This window comes from Oncorhynchus masou, chromosome 8 (assembly GCF_036934945.1).
Source record: "Oncorhynchus masou masou isolate Uvic2021 chromosome 8, UVic_Omas_1.1, whole genome shotgun sequence".
In the NCBI taxonomy this organism is placed as follows: domain Eukaryota; kingdom Metazoa; phylum Chordata; class Actinopteri; order Salmoniformes; family Salmonidae; genus Oncorhynchus; species Oncorhynchus masou.
The window spans coordinates 42,801,085-42,814,033 of record NC_088219.1 but is presented as its reverse complement, the minus strand read 5'-3'; the positions used below and the strand labels follow the sequence as shown (position 1 = coordinate 42,814,033).

The following is a 12,949-nucleotide window of genomic DNA, read 5'->3' as shown; positions in this document are numbered from 1 at the left end:
TCCATAATGCAATTAGCGGGGAAACTTTGTCAAAAGCGCACGGCACCATGCGAGCTGTTTCATGAGACTGAGATTAAAATATCTGTTTAGAAATTTGGATAAAGGGGAGCTCTACAGGTGCGACAACTAGCATGGGTTTCTAATATGACTAGGATTGTGCCTTTGGCTACTGGACAATGGAAGTTGATTTGAAAACCAATAGAACATGAGAGAAATAGGCTACACTGGTTTCAATAGCATTCTCCAGCCTATAAAATAATTTCCTTCACGTTCGGTTGTATTTTGTCGAGGCTACTTTGAAGCAAGGTAAGCCATGCCTCATAACATGTAGTAAAACGCTCAGGTTTCAAACAAGTATGCTTTGAAAATGCATACTTCCTCCAGCTCATTGCAACGTGTTGTGTGATGAGCTGAAGCCTGCCTACCTTTGACTAAGCACTTGACTGGCAAATGGGAAGCGAGCTTCAATTACCAGTTGAGAAATAAAACTAGTAGCTCTCTTCAATCATGGCCATCAGTGTTTTTAACACACGATTGCATTTAGAGTTGTTGCGCAATGAAGGGGCTAATAAAAGCACGTTTCATTCTCCAGCAGTAAACAAAAACCGTAGCAGCAGCTCTCGCGCTACATCGACTGGTATTTCAATCAATTAATAGGCAAAAATCAATTTTTTGCAATGGGATTAATTTTCTTCTCCCTGGCAATTGGCGGTGGCAATTTTATTTGGCCCAAAAGCAGGCTATTACGGGGTGTAGGCAGCCGCTTCATTTGCAGTTCTCTTGAATTCCTGTAGAAATCAAAGAGCTAAATTTAGACCCTGCTGCTTGCCCCTCCCTTCTATGAGAACCATTATGCCAGGCAGTAACAGGCTAACTCTTTCGCTCTCTCACACACAGACCAACAGACAGACCGAGATACACACAGAGCAGAAGCTAAAGGGGAGAGGAAGGTAAGCGTGTGTGTGGCTATGATGGTGAAGTCACTGCTTCAGTTCGATGTGATGAGTCGATTCGATCAGCTTTATTTACATGATATTGCTGATAACATAACACAATAATACATGGCATAATGAATAATTGCACGATTCAAATAATAACACAACATACCGTTTCAATACTTCTCTCTCTCTCAGGCTGCCTGTCAGAGTCTCGTTGATCCCCCCCGTTCCTCCGATGAACCCCCTCAACTCCATGAAACCCGGTCTGCCTCCCACTCCGCACAGGTACACACACACACTCTGAATGACTCCGAGAGGAAGTGCTGAGTGCATTGTCCTCAGACAAATCGTTAGTTGTCTTCTGGTTGGCTTTCACCTCTCCCGCTATTATCTGGGCTCTGGGACTCAATGGCTGCTGCTGGAGCTGGAGCGCTGGTTTCCTGTACCAGCGAGATTACGTCCTGTGATTTCAGTTGAGGGAGAGGAGGGTAACCTCAGCCCCCCCCCCCCCCACACACACACTCAGGGGCCTCCTCTTGTCAGCAGGACTACCCTTACCAGTTTCTACATGACTACTTTGGGTAACCTCAGCCCCCCCCCCCCCCACACACACACGTACACACTCAGTTGCCTCCTCTCGTCGGCAGGACTACCCTTACCAGTTTCTATGTGACTACTTTGTTGTTGTTATGGAAGTGTTGTGTGTCTCTTGAGGATGTGCTGTGGCACAAGTCATTCAACACTTATAAAGACTCCCACTAGTTTTCCTCGTCAACAAACAAATATTCTAATGCAGCGGTTCCTAAAGTTTTTCACTCAGGCCTCCCTTCCAGCACTGTTCATGGCACAAACTGTTCACACCCATCTTGTTGGTGGAGAGAACTTTTTGCATGTGTTTAAGCTTACTTCCTGCAAGACACATTTTGTCAGGAGGTGCAGATAAAATGTTGCAGATTTAAAGCAAATTTTCTTGCAATTCTATATATTTTGCATTGTCTAATGTGTATTCATGTGTTGAGTGACTAATATTACAGCAAAATATATGGGCTAAAAAAAACGTTAACTGACATGGGCTAGTTGATTTGGACAAGTTATAAATAACTAAGGTCTGACTAACACGATGGGGATTATACTAGTTTTTCTACTAAAACCACTTTCAGGAGAAAGTTGAAATCTGGACTATCTGCACTAATCTGAAAATAACTGTATAGGTGAGAGTACTATGGTATGTATACTTCCACCTACCAGGTATTTGCTTCCCCCTGTCCAGTGTCTGTATGTATCAAGCGTCTCAGAGTATTGAGTGCTGATCTAGAATCAGCCACCCCCCCAATCACATCTTTCACGATGAGTGCAGATGGAAAGGAAGCCACATTCACTATTGAGATGCACCCTACTGCTGTACATGAATCCATCCCATAATGCCTTTGCTTCATGGCTCTATCTTCCTTAGTGACGGTAACTTCCTGTATGACTCTGCCTCCTGGCAACAAGGCACCAATCAACAGCCAGGAGCACTCTCCGTGGTAACTACTGTCTGGGGCGTGACCAATCCCTCGCACAGCCAGGTAACAACCAGTCAATCATGGCTCTCATCCTTCCTTTCTCTCACCCATCCTTCATAACTGTCTCTAATCCATCATTCTATCATCCCCTCCTTTCAACCAGTCCATCTATTTATTTAACCTTAATTTGTCAAGGAGAGCAAATATCGTTTGCCTACATAGCAGCTGTGCACCAAAACTCACAAGGCCTGAATGAAGAGTATAACGATCAGAATCCGCATCAATGGTATTGCAATATATGACATGACATTCATTAATTGTTCAATATGTAAAGCAGACAGTCTGGGATGTCACATGGCCTTTTTCTTCTTCTCTAACACTTTACTGTTTCCACTACCTCACTTTCTGTGTTTCCCTGTCTAGGTGTTTGGAGCGCCCATGGGTCCGGGCGGGAACTCCGGAGGTCACATGATGCAGAGCAGCAGTGGAGGTGGGGGGATGAGTCCCGGTATGAGCCACCAGTACCAGAGCTACGGTGATAAGGGCTACGGACAACCAGGCCTTTACGGCCGCCCCAACACCGCCTATAACCAAGCACCGCCATATGGACAGAGGTAAACATCTTTTGACTTGTTTTTGTGGTATATGTTCAACAGGGGCTTGTTTATTGGGCACCAAACAGAGTGAAATGTAGACTACCTGGGAAGTGTTCACGAGGCACGAAATGGTAGAAAATGGACTGAAAGAGGGTCAGACTACTTGAACATACAGTTGAAGTCAGAAGTTTACATACACCTTAGCCAAATACATTTAAAGTCGGTTTTCCACATTTCCTGACATTTAATCAGAGTAAAAATCCCCTGTCTTAGGTCAGATAGGATCACCACTTTATTTTAAGAATGTTAAATGTCAGAATAATAGTAGTGATTTATTTCAGCTTTTCTTTCTTTTATCAAATGCCCAGTGGGTCAAAAATTTGCATACTACACTCAATTAGTATTTGGTAGCATTGCTTTAAATAGTTTAACTTGGGTCAAACATTTTGGGTAGCCTTCCACAAGCTTCCCACAATAAGTTGGGTGAATTTTGGCCTATTCCTCCTGACAGAGCTGGTGTAACTGAGTCAGGTTTGTAGGCCTCCTTGTTCGCACACGCATTTTCAGTTCTGCCAACAAATGTTCTATAGGATTGAGGTCAGGGCTTTGTGATGGCCACTCCATTACCTTGACTTTGTTGTCCTTAAGCCACAACTTTGGAAGTATGCTTGGGGTCATTGTCCAGAAGATGCTGGACAATGACGTTGCTTCAATATATCCACACAATTGTCCTACCATTTATTTTGTGAAGTGCACCAGTCCCTCCTGCAGCAAAGCACCCCCACAACATGATGCTGCCACCCACGTGCTTCACGGTTGTGGTGGTGTTTTTCGGCTTGCAAACCTCCCCCTTTTGGCGGTTTTGGAGCAGTGGCTTCTTCCTTGTTGAGTGGCCTTTCAGGTTATGTCGAGCTAGGACTCGTTTTACTGTGGATATAGATACTTTTGTACCTGTTTCCTTTGCTGTTGTTCTGGGATTGATTTGCACTTTTCACACCAAAGTGCGTTCATCTCTAGGTGACAGAACGCGTCTCCTTCCTGAGCGGTATGACGGCTGCGTGGTCCCATGGTGTTTATACTTGCATACTATTGTTGGTACAGATGAACGTGGTACCTTCAGGCATTTGGAGATTGCTCCAAACGATGAACCAGATTTGTGGAGGTCTACAACTATTTTTCTGAGGTCTTGGCTGATTTCTTTTGATTTTCCCATGATGTCAAGCAAAGAGATTGGCCTTGAAATACATCCACAGGTACACCTCCGATAGGCTAATTGACATCATTTGAGTCAATCAGAAGCTTCTAAAGCCATGACATAATTTTCTGCAATTTTCCAAGCTGTTTAAAGGCACAGTCAACCTAGTGTATGTAAACTTCTGACCCACTGGAATTGTGATACAGTGAATTATAAGTGAAATAATCTGTCTAAACAATTTTTGGAAAAGGGACTTGTTTCATGCACAAAGTAGATGTCCTAAACGACTTACCGAAACTATAGTTTGTTAACCAGAAATTTGTGGAGTGGTTGAAAAACTCCAACCTAAGCGTATGTAAACTTCCTACTTCAACTGTCTATAAGAAATGCAAATTTTTGTTTGCAAACAATTTTGCTAAAGTTGTTCATTTTCATTGCCTGAATGAAAACAACCCAGGGCTCCATTCAACACCACCTCCACAGTCAGCACATGGGGATAATGTCAATTGCATTTAATTCATTCCTTACATTCTCTCAATTTGCATCCTTTTCCAAAACCATTCGTTGAGAAGCTGAGGTCTTTCCCTTCTGACCTTCTCATCCAATGGGTTTGGAAAAGGAGGCAAGGAGAGAGGACTCAAGGAATCAAGGAAATGCCATTGTTTATAGTGCTTGACTTTGGGAGTGAGTTCCAAATAATCTCTCTGTCTGTGTATCTTAGTTACTCTAATAATGGTGGTGGCGGAGGAGGTATGGGCCAACGCCCTCCCTCTGACTTCACCCAAGCTGCTGCCGCCGCGGTTGCTGCTGCCGCTGCCACGGCGACCGCCACTGCTACGGCTACTGTTGCTGCCATCCAGGAGAAGCAGAACCAGGAACTGAACTATGGCCAGGTATGTGGCTAAGCCGCCTTGTGTGTGCGCATGCATGTTTATAGTTGGGACGATAAACCCCAAATTATCGACACGACCACAACATTTTGCTGATATCATTCACTAGCTCTGCCACACACACACACACACACACACACACTTCAGACTCCAGAGACATGGCTTTGATTAGAGAGAGAACATAAGTATTTTCTAGCAGACTGTTTACACGTCTACACTCTGTCTCTAGGAAGAAACCACACTGTAAATCCTACAAGGAGTCTTCCAGCTTTTCCTCTCCCTGACACAGTTTTGTGTATCGGGGTTGGTGTCAATTCTAATTCAAGTCACACATGATTTTCATGTAAAAATGCAAACACATTTCAAAAAAATAGCTTCTCCTTTTCAGTTTGAGAATTAATTGAAAATATATGCACTTTTTTCTATATTTGAATTGGAATTTCTATTTACTTCCTGAATTAACTGACTTCAATTCGAACACCAATTCTGCCACTGGGTGTGTGTGCTCTGCATTTTTATAGCATCTAGCCTCTCTCCCCTCTTGTTCTCCTCCTCTTTTCTCTCTTTAGATGGGTGGTGGCCCCTCCTACAGTACCCAGTTCCTTTCCCACCAGGGCCCCCAGCAGGGTGGCCCCCGCGGCCCCCCGGGCATGAGCTCCAGTGGGATGGTCCAATCCCGGCCCGGGCAGCACCCCTCCATGGGGGGCATGGTGTACCCTTCGCACCCCTCCCAGGCTCAGGGCCAGAGGATGCCCCAGCAGCACCCAGGCTACCCAGGAGGCCAACAACAAGGGCTCAAACGCCCCTACCAATCAGAGGTACAAAGCTGGAAAACACATGGGTGCTTGCAAACACACTAACACACTTAACATAAATTGTTTACTAGTTGCCACACACTCATCCCTTTCATCTCTCCTCGGTCCCTCCCCCAGGGTTTTCCAGGGCAGCAGCAGTATGGTTCAGGGGGGATGTCTCCGTACCACAGTGGCCAGCCACTCCAGTATCCCCCTGGCCCCCAGCAGCACCAGCCCCAGTCCCCCTCGTACCACCCCAGCCAGCGTATGCCCCCAATGGGGCAGTACCAGCAAGGTCCACCCAATCCTGCACAGTACTACAAGGTAAGCAGGGAGACCACAAACACTAGTTAAAGAAGAAATCAGCAGTTGCTACATACTTTAAAAACGTTTTGATTTTTTTTAATGCCATGTACCCATTTGTTTCTTGAAAGAACATGACTTCTAAATGATCAACGGTCTTAGTTCAACTGTTGTACCCCTTCAAAACTCAAAATAATAAACTTGTTTTACTCCAATGTCTATAAAAACAAACACTATACATCCTCAACTTGGTTAAAACTATAATTTTGATGTCATGGATGGTCAGTCCTTGCATCTATAGCGCTGTCTGTGAATTTGAGTGGTTATATTTCTCCAGCCCTCAGCTTTTAACGAAAAATGCTTTATTGTTCCTACTGCTGATTGCAGCGTTAAGCTATGAATGTGTATTTCAAAGGATTATAGCCTTTTTAACACACTGCCAGTATGAACCCGGCTCCAAAGAGACTTCTCCCTGACATGTTTGTAGTGTAGAGACAGGATCTGACCAGGACCAGTGTTCACAAAGCGTCTCAGAATTGGAGTGCTGATCTCGGATCAGTTTTGCCTGTTAATGTGTGTGTGTTCAGCAGGAGCAGCAGTATAACGGGCAGCAGGGTAACATGCCACTAGGAGCATCAGGAGGCTACAATGCTGTCAATGCGGTAAGCCAACCTGGTGTGTGTGTGTGCCTTGGCAGTGGGGAGGAGATGGTGCTTTCTGTTTCCATGACAATGACCAGGCTTCTGTATGACCTTTGTAATTTTGGGGTCCTTTGCAAATGTATTGTAATTTGTGGACCCAAATTAAGTACATTTATTAATTAAGCTATGGCCACACGGGGGTTTTGTGTCCACAAATTACGGATTGATACAGATGTTGACATCCGTTGACATATAATGGACGGAGATGATTGTCCGTCAAAACTGTCTGCCGTCATGCCGAATGTAACATGTTTGAAAATGGTTAACTGGAGAACTTTTGACGGACAAAAACCGACAATTGACATGTACAATTTCATGTGTCCGTACGTCTTTGTGGCCCTAGGATGATGTTTTTCTATGTTTCAAATTCTCTCTCTCCCTCTTTCAGCAGGGTAGCCGGGTGATGCCGGGGTACCCCAGTTCTCCTCTGGGTGGTAACCCCACCCCTCCCATGACTCCGGGCAGCATGCCCCCCTACCTCTCCCCCGGTGGGCCAGGACCAGACACCAAGCCCCCCTACCTCCCCCAAGGCCCCGACGTCAAGCCCAACATCAACTCCCTTCAGCCCCCCACTGGTGAGACCCACTTCAACACTCCTTTATTAACGGTTCTATCCAATCTGTATCGTTGAAGCGTCACAGGTTGGAGAAATGCAAAGGTCATTTTTTCCCCCTACTTGAGATGACATATGCAGCGTTTACCGTGAATGCAGTATCCACTGACGCGGGAACATTTCAATGGTGCTGTCACGCTGGACTTCCGCGATACGGATTGAATAGAGCCCTAACCCATTGGATTGATGGAAATGTCTATAGGGATCGGACCTGAGTCGTGTTCATCAGACAGCAAATGGAAGAGAAAAGGACTGAAACGGGACTTGTCCAATAAGAAATAAAAAAAAATTGTTGCATAGAGGACCCTGGCCGACTGCGTACTTTAAATACTCTCATCTCCCCTCCCTTCCAGGTAACCCTAGCGACGACCTGCGGCTGACCTTCCCGGTGCGCGACGGCGTGGTGCTTGAGCCGTTCCGATTGGAGCATAACCTGGCGGTCAGCAACCATGCCTTCCAGCTGCGAGACTCCGTCTACAAGACCCTCATGATGAGGTCCGAGCCCAGCCAATCAAAGCAGCAGTTACTGTGACGTGATCCAGTGTTTTAATACCATAGTTTGGATGTTTTACATATTTATTAATCGACGATTCTGGTGTTTGTGTGTTTCTGTGTGCGTTTTCATGTGTCTGCCTGGGTGGATCTGTTGACTGCATGTGCGCCCTCTAGGCCTGACCTGGAGCTGCAGTTTAAGTGTTATCACCATGAGGACAGACAGATGAACACGAACTGGCCCGCCTCCGTACAGGTACAATCACACTTACAGGTACCCACTCACATACATACACACACACACACAGATGCAAATGCAACATCAAACCAAACACAATATTACAGACCTTTCCCAAGATGTGTGTTTAGATGTATTTTTTGGGGGGACATACAACCTGATCTTTGTGCATTTACACACCCCTATCACAATGGGTTAGGCTGGGTTTACACTCCCCCCAAGTGCTCTCACTGCTCTCTTCTACCATGCACGGACATCTCTGTGTGGAGCCCTCCATACAGGTGGTGAAGTCATGAAGCCTTTAAAACTAGTGGAGTGGAGAGCCAGCCTTATATCTGGGTTAGCAAGGTGATGACTATGAACGTGATTGGCTAGCCAGCTGAGTACTTCATTGGCTAGACAGGGTTGCGTTCAGGAGGGTGCAACATACTGAACGTTTTAGGTAGAAATCAAATGTATTTATATAGCCCTTACGTCAGCTGATATATCAAAGTGCTGTACAGAGGATCAATCCCATCAATAGAACTGAGGGTGGCAGGGTAGCCTAGTGGTTAGAGCATTGGACTAGTAACCGGAAGGTTGCAAGTTCAAACCCCCGAGCTGACAAGGTACAAATCTGCCCCAAGTTCTGCCCCTGAACAAGGCAGTTAACCCACTGTTCCTAGGCCATCATTAAAAATAAGAATTTGTTCTTAACTGACTTGCCTAGTTAAATAAAGGTTCAAATAAACTCTACATCTCCATTCTGCATGTCTTTTCTACACAACATATTTCTATCTGAACATTCCACAATATTGCACCCTATGCTAAAGGTGGCCCAGGGCCTGTATTCACAAAGCATCTCAAGTAGAAGTGCTGATCTAGGATTAATGATTCAAAAAGCACAATAACAAATAAGATTATATGGAGGGGGGGGGCTGATCCTAGGTCAGAACTCCTACTCTGAGCCCAGTGTGACGACTGTGACTAGCGTGTTAGCCGATCCTCCATTCACCTGTCTGTCATGTAGGTGTCTGGTCCTTGCTTACAGGTGAGTGTGAATGCCACACCGCTCACCATCGAGAGGGGCGACAACAAGACGTCCCACAAGCCCCTCTACCTCAAGCAGGTGTGTCAGCCGGGACGCAACACCATCCAAATCACTGTCACCGCCTGCTGCTGCGTAAGTAGAACCATACAGGCAAAAATGCTTTATGAAGTTCTAGTCCGGTTGCGTGTTGGTTGTATAATGAAATCTTCATCTGGTTCTGGTCTTTAATCACCGCTTTCACATATCTTCATCTTGTCATGAAAAGGACATATTTACTAGTTTGTAATCCTCTCTCACCCTCTCTCTCTCTCTCTCTCTCACCCTCTCTAGTCCCACCTGTTTGTGTTGCAGCTGGTCCACAGGCCGTCAGTGCGCTCGGTTCTTCAGGGATTAATGAAGAAGAGACTACTGCCTGCAGAGCACTGTGTCACTAAGAGTGAGTGGAACACACACACGTCTGACAGGCTGGTTGGTTCTCAGAAAAATATAGACTTCTTCTCACTGCAATTCTCACCTGTTCTCTTCCCTGCTCTCTTGTCTCCCTCTCTTTCTCTCTTTCTCTCCCCCTCCTCAGTTAAGAGGAACTTCAGTAGCGGGACCATCCCCGGGACCCCAGGGCTGAACGGAGAGGACGGTGTGGAACAGACGGCCATCAAAGTCTCGCTGAAATGTCCTATCACCTTCAGGCGCATCCAGCTGCCTGCGCGCGGACACGACTGTAGACACATACAGGTGAGAGACTCGGCACACGCACAAATACAGGTGAAAACGCGTGCTCACACACACACACGCTAAACCTCTCTCTCTGTTTCTCTCTGTAGTGTTTTGACCTGGAGTCATACCTGCAGTTGAACTGTGAGAGAGGGACCTGGAGATGCCCTGTGTGCAAGTATGTTAACGCAACAATGTACACATCTTTTAGCATGCCTTATCGTTCCCATAGACAAAGACCTGTTGTTTCTTTAGTCATCCTGACCATGTGTATCTCTCCACCGCAGTAAGACGGCTCTACTGGAGGGCCTAGAAGTGGACCAGTACATGCTGGGCATTCTAATATACATACAGAAGTAAGTGTCTGTCTGCAAATCCGCTACTACATGGGTATTTAAATCTGAGCCTGGAGGTTCGGAGTACTGCTCGCTGGTTTTCTGTTCTACCTGATAATTAACCACCTGGTGTCGAGGGGAAGAATGAAAATCAACTGAATTTGCCTGCCCTACTATGTTCATATTTAGTTTTTTCTTTAGCCTTTAACCATAATTAGGTCTACAGTTTGCCTGATCTTGCTCTTCCTTGTTTAACCTCTTCCCTCAGTTCGGACTATGAGGAGATCACCATTGACCCAGTGTGTGGCTGGAGGCCGGTGCCCGTCAAACCAGATATCCACATGAAGGAGGAAGCAGACGGACCGGTGTTAAAACGCTGCCGGACGGTCAGCCCCAGTCACATGATGATGCCCAGCGTCATGGAGATGATCGCTGCCCTGGGACCAGCCTCACCCTACCAGGGTCAACCACCAGGGGGCAGGAACACACCTGACTACAGCAGCCAAGGTAGGGAGGAGACAGACAGATGCACGTGCGCACACACGCACATGAAAGTGTCCTTATATTTGTGTTGTTCATCCAGCAGGCACAGCATACTCCAGCCAGTCAGGCTTCTCTGACTTCCCCAACACCCCTGGAACTCCCACCCTGAGAGACTTCACCTCCCCCGGGCCCCCTAACATCTACCAACAGGACCAGGTAACACATCCACAGATAGGCACACACTAATGCACAGGAAAACACTCACAGCGATAAACAGGCAGTAGTGCTGAGCTGAGCGATTTAGTGATTTTTGAGGTCGGTTCGATTATTTAAAAAAAGTGCACTTTTTAAAAATGTTTATGTGGATTGAATGCTGTTACAACACAGAAAAAAACTATTAATTCAAGTCCCATGATGGTAGTGACCGCCCATTACCGCTCGTTAACCATCATTTATTCACTTTAATACAATATTTCAGTTACATGTGAGCTGATGCCTGACAATCACTTCGGCCTTCGTTTATGACTGCTGAATACCAACTATCAATCACTTAGATTGTGTATTTTCAGGTAGAGATGCATCCCGAATCAACTGATCTCTATCTGCTGTATATCCATCAATTTTTTCTCTTTTACGTAGCGGGCGTAAAAGAAACAGACGGGACAAGTCGGCGGGCAATGGATTATGGTCATTCTACACTGAACAAAAATATAAATGCAACATGCAACAATTTCAAAGATTTTACTGACGTGCCTAGTTAAATAAAATAAATTACACACGTGCACCTTGTGCTGGGGACAATAAATCAGTCAATTTAAATAAATGCATTAGGCCCCTTTTTTAAGTAGGGGCGTGGATAAGAAAACCAGTCAGTATCTGGTGTGACCACCATTTGCCTCATGCAGCGCGACACATCTCCTTTACATAGATTTGATCAGGCTTTTGATTGTTGCCTGTGGAATGTTGTCCCACTCCTCTTCAATGGCTGTGCGAAGTTGCTGGATATTGGCTGGAACGAGAACACGTTGTCGTACACAGTTATCCAGAGCGTACTAAACATGCTTAATGGATGACTATGCAGGCCATGGAAGAACTGGGACATTTTCAGCTTCAGGAATTGTGTACAGATCCTTGCGACAGGAAGATCACATCAGTGTCTCAACCCACTCAAGTGACGCACCCCTCCTAGGGACGGTATGAAAGAGCCCCAGTAAGCCAGTGACTCAGCCCCTGTAATAGGGTTAGAGGCAGAGAATCCCAGTGGAGAGAGGTGAACCGGCCAGTCAGAGCCTTTCCGTTCACCTTCACACTCCTGGGCCAGACTACACTCAATTATATGACCCACTGAAGAGATGAGTCTTCAGTAAAGACTTAAAGGTTGAGACCGAGTCTGTGTCTCTCACATGGGTAGGCAGACCATTCCATAAAAATTTACCTCTATAGGAGAAAGCCCTGCCTCCAGCTGTTTGCTTAGAAATTCTAGGGACAATTAGGAGGCCTGCGTCTTGTGACCGTAGCGTACATGTAGGTATGTACGGCAAGACCAAATCAGAGAGATGGGTAGGAGCAAACCCATGTAATACTTTGTAGGTTAGCAGTAAAACCTTGAAATCAGCCCTTGCCTTGACAGGAAGCCAGTGTAGGGAGGCTAGCACTGGAGTAATATGATCACATTTTTTGGTTCTAGTCAGGATTCTAGCAGCCGTATTTAGCACTAACTGAAGTTTATTTAGTGCTTTATCCGGGTAGCCGGAAAGTAGAGCATTGCAGTAGTTTAACCTAGAAGTAACAAAAGCATGGATTAATTTTTCTGCATTTTTGGACAGAAAGTTTCTGATATTTGCAATTTTACGTAGATGGGGAAAAAAGCTGCCCTTGAAACAGTCTTGATATGTTTGTCAAAAGAGAGATCAGGGTCCAGAGTAACGCAGAGGTCCTTCAGTTTTATTTGAGACGACTGTACAACCATTAAGATTAATTGTCAGATTCAACAGAAGATCTCTTTGTTTTTTGGGACCTAGAACAAGCATCTCTGTTTTGTCTGAGTTTAAAAGTAGAAAGTTTGCAGCCATCCACTTCCTTATGTCTGAAACACAGGCTTCTAGTGAGGGCAATTTTGGTGGAT

General features: G+C 45.6%; 1 protein-coding gene across 15 annotated transcripts in view; it reads left to right on the top strand.

The window, feature by feature from the left end:
* LOC135544695 (zinc finger MIZ domain-containing protein 2-like) overlaps window positions 1-12,949 on the top strand; it is a 33,873-nt gene that overhangs the window by 16,205 nt on the left and 4,719 nt on the right. For 4 of the 15 annotated variants that reach the window (XM_064972509.1, XM_064972508.1, XM_064972517.1 and 1 more), the window contains exons 2-19: window positions 898-950; window positions 1,134-1,223; window positions 2,392-2,506; window positions 2,867-3,057; window positions 4,956-5,127; window positions 5,694-5,942; window positions 6,057-6,242; window positions 6,809-6,883; window positions 7,311-7,497; window positions 7,889-8,030; window positions 8,205-8,301; window positions 9,275-9,427; window positions 9,626-9,731; window positions 9,870-10,027; window positions 10,117-10,184; window positions 10,294-10,362; window positions 10,610-10,848; window positions 10,925-11,040. In XM_064972509.1, coding sequence (XP_064828581.1) covers window positions 1,174-1,223; window positions 2,392-2,506; window positions 2,867-3,057; window positions 4,956-5,127; window positions 5,694-5,942; window positions 6,057-6,242; window positions 6,809-6,883; window positions 7,311-7,497; window positions 7,889-8,030; window positions 8,205-8,301; window positions 9,275-9,427; window positions 9,626-9,731; window positions 9,870-10,027; window positions 10,117-10,184; window positions 10,294-10,362; window positions 10,610-10,848; window positions 10,925-11,040 — 2,373 coding nt within the window. In that variant the 5' untranslated portion in view covers window positions 898-950; window positions 1,134-1,173. Of the gene's footprint in view, window positions 1-897; window positions 951-1,133; window positions 1,224-2,391; window positions 2,507-2,866; window positions 3,058-4,955; window positions 5,128-5,693; window positions 5,943-6,056; window positions 6,243-6,808; window positions 6,884-7,310; window positions 7,498-7,888; window positions 8,031-8,204; window positions 8,302-9,274; window positions 9,428-9,625; window positions 9,732-9,869; window positions 10,028-10,116; window positions 10,185-10,293; window positions 10,363-10,609; window positions 10,849-10,924; window positions 11,041-12,949 lie in introns of those variants that run through there. The other 11 variants (XM_064972513.1, XM_064972511.1, XM_064972519.1 and 8 more) reach the window with 11 other exon arrangements.